The sequence below is a fragment of the Gobius niger genome (assembly GCF_951799975.1).
Source record: "Gobius niger genome assembly, chromosome: 21".
Lineage (NCBI taxonomy): Eukaryota > Metazoa > Chordata > Actinopteri > Gobiiformes > Gobiidae > Gobius > Gobius niger.
In genome coordinates this window covers 22,677,446-22,691,723 of record NC_136872.1, presented here as the reverse complement: position 1 = coordinate 22,691,723, position 14,278 = coordinate 22,677,446, and the positions used below count along the sequence as shown (strand labels likewise).

General features: G+C 40.4%; 1 protein-coding gene across 1 annotated transcript in view; it reads left to right on the top strand.

Moving 5' to 3' along the window:
- The window catches only part of dachb (dachshund b), a 157,337-nt gene extending 153,509 nt beyond the window's left edge, over positions 1 to 3,828 (top strand). Inside the window, exon 12 of the mRNA XM_079579912.1 lies at positions 3,652 to 3,828. Coding sequence (XP_079436038.1) covers positions 3,652 to 3,689 — 38 coding nt within the window. The 3' untranslated portion in view covers positions 3,690 to 3,828. The remainder of the gene's footprint in view (positions 1 to 3,651) is intronic.
- Positions 3,829 to 14,278: the final 10,450 nt, after the last annotated feature.

The window sequence follows — 14,278 nt, the reverse complement described above, 5'->3', positions numbered from 1 at the left end:
ACAAGGTCAAATACACCCAAATATATGGTTTTGTTTGTTTTGCGCAAAAAGTTGCATAGTGCACCTTTAAGGCGAGACGCTGCAGGTGAATAGAGAAACTTTTTGAATGTAGAGATATCAATGTGAAACTTTTACTGTAGATTACTGACATACATATGAGGGAAAAATGTATTGCAAGTTTTCTGTCATTTTATTATTTCATGTAGAAATAATGCCTTTTATGCGTAAAAACTGGATTATCAGCAACTAAATCTGAATAATGGATCGAGCCAGGTTTTATGATTTTATTTTGTGACATATAAATTACAAAGACGTTTTCAGAGGGGGGAGTTTAATTTGCTGTTTATTAGTGGAAAAATGTGTTTAAAAAAATGTGTCACTCAATAAATCAGGCCAGGAATTCTATGTTAAAAAATCTCTTTGAAAAAACCTTCAAAACATTGTTGAATCCCGGTGAAAGTTTCCACGTTCGGAGACGGCTTTCACCTGCAGCGCCTCGCCTTAAATAGGTCACTCCGCGCTCCCCACTGTCCAATTCTTTACGCAGTCTTTGAACGCAGCGTATAAAAGCCTAATAAAAGCAGAGGGCGAAGGGGGCGCGCGCTGAGCCCGGGTTTATGTTGCTGTTATGCACAAAATGTTAACGCTTTGCCGACGTCCGCAGAAAAACAATGACACCGCGGGGAGAAGCGGCGGCTCATTGGCGTCCGGGAGTGGGCTGTGGCTACGGCGCCGCGGGGAGCGAGGGGGGGGGGGTAACAGCGCGCCCTCCCCCTCGTAACAATGATACGGGGTCAGGTGATGATTAGAGGAACATCACAAAGGAGGTTTACAACAATTATTATCAAGATTTGTTTCCAGTTCTGAGGAAAGCTGTGGTTTTCTGTTGGAAAGATTATATTATGTGTAAAGGGAAATACTCATTCTTGCTGAAGAGTATGTTTTAACTGTTTTTTACTTTATCATTTATTACATTTTGAGAGAATAAGGAATAATCGTGGTTCCACAGGTCCCGGTCTACACGGGTTGAGAACCACTGGTATACACTACAAAAAGTGAATATCAAGCATTGGCTTAAATGACTTGAATTGAGGAAATGTTTCTTGTTTTGAGCGGTTTTCACTCATTTAGACACTTTTCCTGATCGGACCAAGTATCCTTTGCTTGTTTGAGGACATTTCAGACCAGTTTTAGGGTAAATCTCACTTGAAATAAGAAAGTAAAATTGCCAATGAGATGAGACCAATTTTCTTACCCCATTGGCAAAGAAAATGACCTGAAATAAGGATGAAATGTATCGAAACGAGTCAGAAACATCTCAGAACAAGTGACATAATCTAGGACAAATGCCCAACAACTTCTTAACTGGTCAAAACAACTCAAATTTGGATTATTGTGCTCAAATTGAGATGTTTATACTGATCTAGTTAGTTACTTTTTGCAGTGTATGCTTTTACCAGCCTGTGTTGATAAGTTTCTCAAAGCTGTTCACTGTAAGTTGGTTGGGCTGCACAATATATCGCGAAAAATATCGTATCGCGATATTAGCTGATGCAATATCTGTATCGCGAGAAGCCACAATATATCGCAACATCACCATAGCCTTCATCTGACTGAGATCCACCCATTTTTTTCCTCATTTTTTCCTCATGCATTGAAGTCATGTGTAAAAGTTCAGTTTTAGTTTAAGATTGACTAGCTTTGTTTAATTCTACCCTTGTTTTGTTCCTGATGGGGTGTTTTTTAAGTCTTCTTTTGACACAATTTGCTGAAAAAAAAAAGGAAAGTATCGCGTTTGGTGAAATATCGCAATAATATCGTTATCGCAAGTCACTTCAAGATCGTGCAGCCCTGGTAGTTGGTGTTGATTCACTGAATGTGTTGATAAGATGAGACTTTATTGATCTCACAAAGGAGAAATTCACTTGTTCCATCAGCTCTCAGTTTTGTCACTTTTTTTTCGTGTGTGTTTTCATCAAATTTTTGTCACTTTTTGTTCGTGTTGTTGTTGTTGCTTTTCTGGAAGGCTTTTCTCGCTCTTTAGTTGCTGCTTTGTTGTTGCATTTTCATCCTCGCCAGTTAGACGCTTCGCTCATGAAGCTGTTAGATTTGGTTAAAGCCAAATTGGAGAAAGTGTGATCAGTTCAGGTCGTAAGGGGCAAAATACTTACATACCTAAAAGTATTAAAGAGGGGGTATAATGCTTTTTCAGTCACATAGCACCAGTCTATATCACACTACAATGATGACCAAACCTTCTGTTGGTCTGTAAATGCAGTAAATTAGAATAACTGCCTTGTATAAAATGTCTCTCTCAAAATGGCTGTAGTGAATGTCTTGAAATAGGCCTCTGTCTCTTTAAGAACCTCTGACCCTTTCCGACACGCCCCCTCCACAAGCTGTCTGTGGCATCAGTGGGGAGGGGGTTCTGCTGAGGAGCAGTGGTTGGTTACTCGGCTGGTGACGAAAGCTCGGAGGCGTCTCCAGGAGGTGGGGGCGTTCCTAGGAGGACTCAGGCAAACCTGTCCCTAAAATGGCCGCCATCAGAGTTTTTACAGATTACTCAAAAACACGTGAATGTGCCAAGGCAACACTTCAGGCATGTTTTTAATGAGGGAATGACATAATAACATGATGTAAAGCTTGAAAAAGTCGATTTTGCATAATACCCCCTCTTTAAGTACTAATAAGATCAGAATCAGAATATCAGTCCACATTGGCGGTGCAGCTGTGCAGTCCTAGTGCAGGTGTTGATAAAGTGATGCTGATACAGAGGTTATTGCACTTGGTTTTGCATTGGAGTAACTTTACTGTAGTGTTGAACAGTCTGACAGCAGTGGGGATGAAGGACTTGCGGTGGCTCTTTCTTGCTCAGCTCCTCTACAGTCCCGTCTGGGAGGTGTCGTCGACTACACTCAGTGAACTCAGTGGCGAGTGAAGTGTCCTGCCCTACAACACCACAGTATTATGAACATTACAAAATCCATCCATCCATTTTCTTCCAATCTCATTGTACCAGCCCCCTATGGCTCCTCCTGCAGGTGGTGGGTCCAGGGGAGGACGGCCTCATGGTTCTAACCGGGCCTATTGGTCTCTCATAAGGGGCTTCTGAATCGCTCTTGTCTGACCCGTCACCTATAGGAAATGTTTGCCCTGGGAGACCCTACAGGGGCACGAAGCCCCCGACAACAGAGCTCCAGGATCATTCAGGCGCTCAAACCCCTCCACCACGTTAAGATGGCGGTTCCAGGACATTGCAAAATGTTCCTGAATAAAATACTGCATATAGTTTCGACTGGAGCAGATCCTTGTTGCTTTTGTGGGACCATGTTGGGATCTTTGGGGGAGTTCTTCTTATTACAGGGTTTCTGTGAAGCCTTTAAAGTCATTTCATGATTTGTGCTAAAATTAAGGCCAATGCTGGTGACATCGCTCGACTTGTTTCCTGAAAAAGGTGGGGGAAAAAATGGATCCAAAGAAAATTAATTTGGAGATTCAAAAATATGTCAGTGCACATTTTGTTCAAAAGTCTGACATTGTGTTGATTTTCTTTTAAATATCGAAATGTTTGATCTTTTCTCTGTTTATCGGAGCTGTTCCCACAGATTTGTATCGTTAAAACCTAATATTACATCTTTTCTGTTTTTCCAGAGTCGCGGTCCTTCCTGAAGACTCCCATGATGTTCTAGAGACTCCGCCCCCTCTCCCCTCACCTGTCCCCCCGCCCCTCCCTTCCTTTTTTACCCGTCACCGTGGAAACGACACTAAACCGGATCACCGGGCGGCCCGACGAGGAACGCCACCTGTCCTTTTGTTAAATATATAAACGACTACTAAGAGACTCGCCCCCCGACGCCGAACTGGGACCTATCATTTTTTTTGGGGCACTTTCTGAAGATTTTATCGCCACTTTTTTTCTTGTTTTTTGAAGAAATATAACACTTTTCCGTATCGTACTCCTTTAAAAAAAAAAAAAAAAATAGACAGAAAATAAAAGGACAGAAAATGAAAGAAACGGCTCGTTAAAGCGCTCTCGATTGGTGATTGGACGGACGGGACAGAGACAGGAAATCGTCCCGCTGGATCAGACTTTGCTACTGCAGTTTTCAGCCGCTTTTACACCAACAACTCCGGCTCTGATTGGACAATAATCAGCCAATCGGACGAGCTCAGGACTGGCGCGTTTTGAAGAATTTTACAAGAAAAAGTGTGGGGTAAGACAGCTGTCGAATCAGACGTGCGAGTAATAAAGGAATCTGTACGTGATGTTCTGTGGTCGAGCAGTTTATCACCGGGGAAACGGCTCCCCCTGGTGGCCGTGTGTCAGGCCTGCTGTGGCTTCTTTCATCGGTAAATATTCAGCCTGATTAAATTTATGATTCTCTGGGCCCGATCTTAACTATCAGTCATTTTTTTTCCTAGGATGGGAAAGGCCACATTTGCATATCCACTCCATGATTGGTCAGATTTATACTCACGCCTACAAGACACCTTTAAGTACTTTTCACTCCTCACTATGTTCAGATTTCCTCTGCTGGAGAGAATGAAAACTATATATTTTTGGAAACCTTATGGTATAAAACAATGAGAAAAACATGTCTCCATTTGGTAAAATTGGGCAATGGTATATTTTTTCCATCAAAGTAAATGGGGAGTTTTGGTCATCGCTACGGCAACACTATGAAACATATGACAAGGACGTTTTTTACTCCCCATATAAATGTTATTATCCCTATTATTGCACCTTTTTTTCTTCTTTTTTTTTTACATATCAAAGTAAATGGAAACATTGTTTTTATGATTCTGATAACACACTGAGTGCCAAAAACAGAAAAAGGTTTTTTTTTTTTTTTTTTTATTACAAAAGACACTCTAATACACCTTTATGTGTGATTTTGGTAGCTCTGTGATGAACAGATCACAGTCCAAGGACGGCTGAGAAACATCCTGTTAAAGTCTTCAATCCCAGAACCAGGTTGTTTAAAAGAACATGCGATAAAAAGAGATCGAAAACACGCGGTGTTTCAAAACAACAATGTTGTCGTTGAAAATGGACTTGAAACGGAGATATTTAGGTATTTGCTTCTTCCCATAACGTTAGTGTCCGTCCAGGGAGGAGGAGAGAAGAGGACGAGAGAGGAGTTAATCAGAAAGGAGAGTGTTTCATAAAACTCCCTTTATCTCCGTTTCTAGAAAAAAAAAATCAGTGATTTTGATCAAAACTAGCGTCTGTTTAGCTTGGATTTCTCAAGAACCGTGGCACGTAGAATTAAACTGTCTCCACCTACGGAGAGCTTAGAGTCTCACCTTTCAAACAAGCCACAGTACGTTTCCATAGATAAAACATAGAACACACTGTGGTGCTACAAATATCATGAAAAATGGATTGTTGGCACTCAAAAGCTAAATCCCCAAAACAGCGCAGCCTCAGTGTGTTAATAAAGTTTTCAAAAATGTTTAGTTTTGATTTTCTCCACAAAAATCTGGCGAACTTATATCGTGATCCGGACTATGTGGAGCACCAAGAAAAATTGCGGTCTGGAGCACACGAGGGGGAGAGAGAGGAGTGGTTGGGGGGTGAACACATGGTTTTGTTTGGATCAAGGTTCAGCCGAAACCACAGCGTATTCTCTTTCTCTCACTCACAGTGGGATGAGTAAAGTTTGTAGTTTGACCTGTGAGAGTTTATAAAGGCCTATAATGATAAGATAAGATGTCGACCTTTTTTTTTCATAAGCGACCCCCTCTCCAGTGGCGCACATGCAAAGCTGTCCTTGCGCCAGGCAGACGATCGGGCCCTAAGAGTCTTAGAATGAATGACCCGTGTGCATTTCCCAATCTAGAAAGCTTCAGTTTCACCCACAGGGGGCGCTCACCTCCCACCTATGGCTTTGATTTATCGACCGTATCAAAGTTAGCGCTTTAACTCACAACTAATCAAAAGGTAATTGACTAATTAATCAAATTGCAAAGACGGAGCGCTTCGGTTTTGAGTTTGACAAGGAAATTAAAGCGGTTTATGTCGGACTGTTATTTATAATTACTCGGATAATTACATTAAAACGACTGCAGTAATTGACAAAAGTCTCTAAGCATGAATTGAGACTCATGAACAAAATATCGATGCCAAACTAAAGGCATTTTCGTACAGATTCACAGCACGTCTTCCATGACAGCTGTTCTACCCCATAAAAAATACAAAAATAAAAAGTATTTGTGTCCTAACTTTAGATTTTTTCCAAACAGGGACTTTAGGAATGCATGGGAATCTGCTCCTTTACGCCATCAGCCTGTCTCCACCATCCCACATTTATTTATCACATGTTTGTTGACGTTTTTTCTTTCTCTTTCAATCAAAAAAAGAAAAAAAAAAGAACGTGGATGCAGCTTTTTATTCAATGTAGGAAGTGTTTTTTTTCTTTCTATCACCTGTGAATTTCCCCCTGAACTGATGCAAACCTTTCCGGATCCTCTTTATGGAAATGGAGTGACTTTGAGACACTGTAATGAAAATGTTAAAGTTTGACCTCAGAAAGAAACTGTTTGGTAACACGAGGAGCGCTCGGTTTGTTCATGCTTTACTTACGAACTATGCAGGAGGAGGAGGAGGGTTTTCAAGTATTCTGTGTTTTCTTTCTTGTAAAATATAATGTTTTTTTACTTCCGGATACTGACAGTATGCATCGCACTTAGGGCTGGGTACCGTCAAACGATACCGGTGTGGCATTTATATGATATATTGTTCCTCTACTACTATGGAGTACTAGTTTTTGTGAGAAATATAAGTATTTTCGGGGGGTATTTTGCAAACCCGGAAGACGGGACGCTTTGATTCAGTTAACTCCGCCCCCTCTCTCCGAGGTGATCCGCCCATTAGCAGTAAAAGAAATATAAATATCACAGCAATTCATAAATGGCTAACACACACAAGCTAACACACACAGGCTAACACACAGAAGCTAACACACACAGGCTAACACATAGGCTAACACACAGGCTAACACACACAGGCTAACACACAGGCTAACACATAGGCTAACACACAGGCTAACACACACAGGCTAACACACACAAGCTAACACACAAGCTAACACACACAAGCTAATACACCCACACGCTAACACACACAAGCTAACACACACAAGCTAACACACACAAGCTAACACACAGAAGCTAACACACAGAAGCTAACACACAGGCTAATACACAGGCTAACACACACAAGCTAACACACACAGGCTAACACACACACGCTAACACACAGAAGCTAACGCACACAGGCTAACCCACAGAAGCTAATACACACAAGCTAACACGTGTTTTGATTGACCGTTCTGTCCTGGCCGCTCCATTGGGTGTTCACATTATGGGACTCTCGTTGGTTATAAAAGTGAATCCACTTTGATTCTGGTGAAGGTTCACAAACATCCATCAGAGACAGTCACAGGAAAACACTATTTTGGTGAAAGTCGGCGAATCCTGGAGAGAAATTCCAACTTCTGGCAAGTGACCTCTTTTTTAGGAAGGTTGAAAAAAGTCCTGCACCTCTCAGCCAAACGCTTTTCTCTGACATTATCGTTAGGGATGAAAAAAGACCAGGCGTGTCCAGAGTAGGTTAGAAAGAGCTCCTTAAACAACTCGGTTGTTTTCCAAAAGAGGACAAAAACTCCCTGGGGGTGTTTTTGATAAGGAGATAGATAGCATTACAACATGGCGAAATACTCCCAAAAGTCGATTTGCATAATATAGGACCTTTAGTGTTTGCCCCATTTTTCCCCTTATTTTTCCACTAATTTTGTCCTAATTTTTTTATTCTTTTGCCCAATTTTTGCCATCTTTTTTTCTTTTTTTTTTTTTATCATAATTGTTCTCAAGATACCTCATTTTTTTCAAATTATTTCCCATTTTCCACTCCTTTTTTGCCCCATTTTATTAATTTTTTCCCCTAAATTTTTCCTTATTTCCCTCATTTTTGCTAATTTCTTTACTAAAATTTTCCGTATTTTCTCCCATTTTTCCCCCCAATTCCCCGCTGAATTTTGGCCCAATTTTTCTGTCTTTTCTTTCTTCTTTTCTTTTCTTTCTTTTCTTTTTTTTCTTGCTTTTCTGCCAAACATTCTCCCAGTTTTCCTCCATTTTTGTCCAAATTATTCCACATTTTTTACACATTCCTTGACAGTGGAGATGAACCCGATATTGTAGATTTGTATAACTTTCAAACTTTATTGTTCTGTTTTCCAGGTCTCAACCACAAATATTTCAGCATCAGAAACCAAGTATCGTTAAAGTACTGGTATCGGAAAACAAAAAAGTAACACTACTCAGCCCAAGTTTAGCCCATGTTTTTCTCTCTCAGACGGGAATGTGAACAAACCGAGCGCTCCTCCGTTTCCCCGTGAACGACCTCCTGTCCCGGAGTCCGTTTGTGTTGCGGTTTTGTCCCTCGCTGCGTGTTGCTTTTCGTCATTTGCTGATACTATTGGACATGTTTTGGGTGGGCGGGGTTTGAGCTGAAGCGGGCGGGGCGTCTCGTATTAAAGGGACGGTCTGTAGATAGAATCATCCGTGTTTTATTCCCTGGGTTTTTGTTTCATTTCGTTGAGTTTTATCTGGAAAAAAATAAAAGTCTGTCACTGTTGAGTTTGAGCTGATGCAAATATACTACAGTATTATAACCTCGTCTGTTTGGTCTCATTCTGCACCAGAGACACGCCCCGAAAACACCACATTCAAGATTTCTTACTGAAAACAGTGACGGTAAACTTTGTCTCCGCTGCTCCTCTCGTCCCTCCAAACAGAGAAACCATCTTCAGGGCTACTGCTGGACACTCTAATCCACCTTATGTGCGATTTTGTAGCTCTGTGATGAACAGAGGTGAAATAAATGACCATCAAAAACTTGTGAAATGTCACATCTGGGCATTTTATAGTATTGCTGGGTTGCAGGTGACATCACAGCATTCTAAAGACCTATACTATTATATAGAGGAAGAAATATTTTGTTTTTGAGGAAAATTTTTGGTCTTGTACAGAGAGATCATGGACCCAGTGACTGATATTAAGGATTTTTTTTTAAATTCATATATTTTCTTTTTAGCTACAACTTGTGAAAGTGTAATGCTGTTAATAGATACAGACGGCATCTCTGGAATCGCCCATATATGGTCATGTTTGAAAACAGTTAAGGGGGAAAACAATTTAGAAAAAAATCGAAACTTTCTCTAATTATTCAAAAACTACTTTAACAAACGCTGAATTATGAATATAGTTTTCTACTAAATAAAAGATACAAAGACATGGGGAGGAGCAAAGTGGTTCAACAGCCCATAAATACATTAAAAAACGGAGAATGCTAACATAATGCTACATGTTGGCATCGGGCTAATGCTAATGGTCAGCTAGTGCTAGCTACAACTGCCGTTTTTTCACTTCTACTGAACAATCTGCTGTGAGAAAATATCCACATGGGCCCGATTTACACTTGACTTTATTTGTCTGTAATAAATAAGTTCATAACCCACCAAAAAATGGCTAGAAAGAGTGATAAATTGTGTTTCCCAGAAGATTCTATTTTCCCCCTCGGCGAAGCCACGCCCCCTTCTATGACGAGATGCCGTCATTGTATTTCGCAATTGTATTTCTTTTTTTTTTTGTCCGACGGGGCATTACGGATCGAAACAGTTGAGATTTCAACATTTCTCTGAGTTTTTAAATGGTTAAAACCAGTCCAAGGACGGCTGAGAAACATCCTGTTAAAGTCTTCAATCCAGAACCAGGCTGTTTAAACGCACACGCCATAAAAAGAGATCGAGAACAATGTCGTTGAAAATTGACTTGTTCATGTTCTAGTGCCGAGATATGAATGAGCTCTGCTACCGGAGCGGTTAGTGCTTGTGCTAGCCTCTGTTTAGCTTGGATTTCTCAGGAACCCGAGGCACGAGTATTAAACTGTTTTCACCTACGGAAAGTTTAGAGTCTCCCCTTTTCAAACGAGCCACTGCATGTGTCCATAGATATAACGTCGAATACACTGTGGTGCTACAAATATCAAGAAAAATGCTCTAGATTCTTGGCACTCAATGTGTTAAAGGAATAGGCCACCGTTTTTACATACTGAGATATGTTCTTACCTTAGCTTTGACGAGTTCTTTAGGACCTGTCTGATCTTCACCCGTGCCTTCAGTCACGTAAACACAGCGCAGACGGCGTTAGCATTTAGCCTCTCCCTCTCTCCTCTATAGCTCCAAAACAGGTCAAGATAGAAGCTACCAAGCTCTTCCACGTTTTCCCTATTTAAATATGGTTACGTGAAGTGTTACACTACAAAGTATAATTACACAAAATTAAACAATGTGGATTTTCTAAGCGGATAAAAGGGGGAACTATATTGTAAGGCGTAATAATACCAGGAGTAGTTCGAAATCCGCGCAGTAATCTTCACTTTACTGTGTGGATGCCAAATTACTCCTGGTATTATTACGCCTGACAATATAGTCCCCCCTTTTATCCGCTTAGAAAATCCACATTGTTTAATTTTGTGTAATTATACTTTGTAGTGTAACACTTCACGTAACCATATGCGTGGCCTATTCCTTTAACCCCCACCTGAACCGAGCGCATTTTCTCCAGTTTGGTTTTACCCAAATCTAAAAGCTTCTTGAAAAATAAGTCAAAATATAGACGAAAATGAGACGAAAACCGGGCTGGAAATGCAACATAAGAGCCACAAAAACGTGACAAAATACACACCAAAAAGATCAAGAAACAGCAACAAAAAAGTGCCGACAACGCAACACCATTTAGTTAAGTTTTGTAGGTCTTAGCTTTCAAATGAGGCCTACAGGCTGTAACCTTTGAGATTTGGGTAAAGCTGAACTAAAAGGTTGAAGACACTTGGATTGGAAGACTTCACCTTTATGTCCGGGCCTCACATTGACTCCACATTGAACCGGCTGTTTCCACGGCGACCTCCTGCGACATGTTAATCAAACCTCGGCCGTTTTATTATTGGAGTTTGATTTGGACAAAAAGCATTTCCCGACGGACGCCGCTCCATCAAAACACTCCGTCCGTTCACTCCGACTTATGTTTTCCAACGCGGAGCCATTAAAGTGAACCCGGAGGATTCAGGTCCTAATTGTACCAATCGAAGCCCAAATGCACATGTTTCTGTTTCTCTAAAGCAAACAGTCCATTTAGGTCAATGTTTACTCTGTTTATGAGCTGAACGAGGTGTTTCCGCTAATGCATCTCCAAACCAAACACGGCAAACTGAGTGTATATGTGCTGTCGGTGGCTCAGTGGTTAGAGCGTTCACCCAAAGGAAAACTGTTTTGAGGCGACGTTTCTGACATTGAATTTGAATTTGTTCTTGATGGTTTTTTGGTGCTTTTTCATCAGCTTTTTTGCTGCGTTTTTGTCACGTTTCCGTCCTCATTTACCTCTCGTTTTTACCACTACTTTGACTCTTTTTTTTCAGATTCGGGTAAAGCCGAACCGGAGAAAATGTGCTCGGTTATGGTGGGGGTTAAGAGGTTATTAACCCCTTAACTCCCACCTGAACCGAGCACATTTTCTCCAGTTTGGCTTAACCCCAGTCCAAAAGCTTCTGGAAAAAAAGCTGTGAAAATAGCAACAAAACTGAGACGAAAACAATGATGGAAATGTGACAAAAAAGTGATGAAAATGTGACAAAAAAATGACAAAAAAGTGACAAAAATGTGATGAAAAAGAGACTGAAATTTGACCAAAAAAAGTAATTAAAAAGTGACAAAAAGGTACAGAAAAGTGACTGAAAATGTGACAAAAAAGTGATTAAAATGTGACAAAAAGGTACAGAAAAGTGACTGAAAATGTGACAAAAAAGTGATTAAAATGTGACAAAAAGATACAGAAAAGTGACAAAAAGTGTGACAAAAAGTGATTAAAAAGTGACAAAAATGTGACAAAAAAGTGACGAAAAATTTGACATAAAAGTGACATAAAAGTGACAAAAAAGTGACAAAAAAAGTGACAAAAATGTGACAACATTCTGCAGAAAACATGATAAAGACAGTACCAGGGCCCACTGGGATGCAGGGCCGGATCTACAAGGGTGCAAAAGGGTGCATTGCAACCTCACTTTGAAATGTCTGCACCCTCAGTTTTGACATCACAATATATTTTAATGCCTTGAATCTGCATGATAAATCTGTAGTTGCGTCTTGTTGGAACTCTAATCCACCCTCAGTCAGTTTCTGCCGTGGGCCCTGTCCAGAGCGTTGCTGTTGATCCCCGACTCATCTTGATATCCAAATGTAGTGTCTTGTTTCTGCAGGGCCTCGGTTTCTCTCTGTGTCTCCCAGATCCATCCCTCTCTCTTTACCAAATGGCTGATGTCACTTTTTCCATCTCACGCTAATGGTCCGGGCCCAAACGCTGCAGAGATGGACGTTTACGAGGGGGGGGCCGGGGGGGGGGGAAGAAACAGCACAACAGGAAGGAATGAAGAGCGATGGACGAGAGCGGAGGGAGATGGAAGGAGACGGGGAGAAGGAAAAGGAGATGATGGACAGATCAGGAGTAATCGGAGCAAACGATGAGAGAGGAGACGGGGCTGATGGGAATGAATGGACGAGATGCAGAACGAGGCTCGAGGCGCAGAGGAGGTTTCTCTCTGAAGGCGACGCTGCAGGTGAACACGGAAACTTTTTACATTTACCGATGTGGATTTCAAGCTTTTTTGTGGTTTACTGGCATCAATATGAGACAGAAATGTGTTACAGGTTTTCTGTCATTTTATGTTTTTCATATAGAAACAAGAGAGCTGATCTTTCACTCTCTTATTCATAAATACGGACCTGTTTGGTATCCATGTGTAGCAAGAAAGGCTGTGACCGAGATGACGCTGTAATCCAAATGTGGGAGACAGCAGCGGCTAAAGACTAAACACTCTTTAACAACATCTCCACGTTAAGATGAAGGTTAAAGGAGCTGTACCTAATTTGTCGTCCTTTAGTAGATTCTAAACTCAGACACTTGTGGGGAAATTCTGTCGATCGAATTATAAAGATTTGTATCAGTTTGATTTCAACTTGCAGGATAGTTTTGTAGCATTTTTGTGAAAGTGACCTCGATTAATGACCCTGCAAGTTGTGAAATAAACTCGTTCCCATGAAGAATATGTGAAGAAAAGTGATTAAAAAGTGATGAAGAAGTGAGAAAAAATGTGGGCAAAAAGTGAGTAAAAAGTGTGAAAAGGTGACGAAAAGGTGATTTAAAAAGTGCCAAAAAGTGAGGAAAACATGTGAGTAAAACGTGACAAAAAGCGACGAAAAAGCGACAAAAAAGTGACTAAAAATTGGCCTAAAATTTACAAAAAATTGACAAAAAGTGATGAAAATGTGACACAAAAGTGACGAAAAAGTGACAAAAATGGGATAAAAAAGTGACGGAAAAATTAGGCTAGTTGCTGGTGTCGGACCCCGGGGCCCGTCGCTCACATTCCTCCAAGCCTCTCATAAAGCGTAGTGAGTAAAAAGTGCCAAAAGGTGACCAAAAAGTGATTCAAAAAGTGATTCAAAAAGTGCCAAAAAGTGAGAAAAAATGTGAGTAAAAAGTGACAAAATGTGACGAAAAAGCGACAAAAATGGGATGAAAAAGTGTTGAAAAATTACCAAAAAGTGACGAAAAAGTGACAAAAATGTGGCAGAAAAGTGACGAAAAAGCGACAAAAAAGTGACCAAAAAATGACAAAAAATTGAAAAAAATTTGACAAAAAATGTGACAAAAAAGTGACGAAAAAGTGACGAAAATGGCATAAAAAAGTAACGAAAAAAAGACAAAAATGTGATAAAAATGTGACAAAAATGGGATAAAAAGTAACGAAAAAAAGACCAAAATGTGACAAAAATGTGATGAAAAAGTGACAAAAAAAGTGACAAAAAAGTGATGACAACACAAGGAACAAGATCCTTCTAGATCAGTTTCGTAGGCCTGAGCTTTCAAATGAGGCATTACACTGGCCTATAGACTAAATCTATAATAAAGCTGAACTGCATAACGAGAGGTTTAACAAACTCAAACCAATTCAAACCTGGCTCTATCTGTTTGATTTTGTTGCTAAAAATATTCAAAATGTTGGCGATGTTATGCATAAAAAGCCTTATTTATAAATGAAAACATAAATGATCATAAACTCATGACTCATGTTAATGTCAGTAAATCTACAGTTTCAAATATCTCCCTCCACATTCACACTTCCTGCTTATTCACCTGCACACTTGCCTTTTCCTTCACC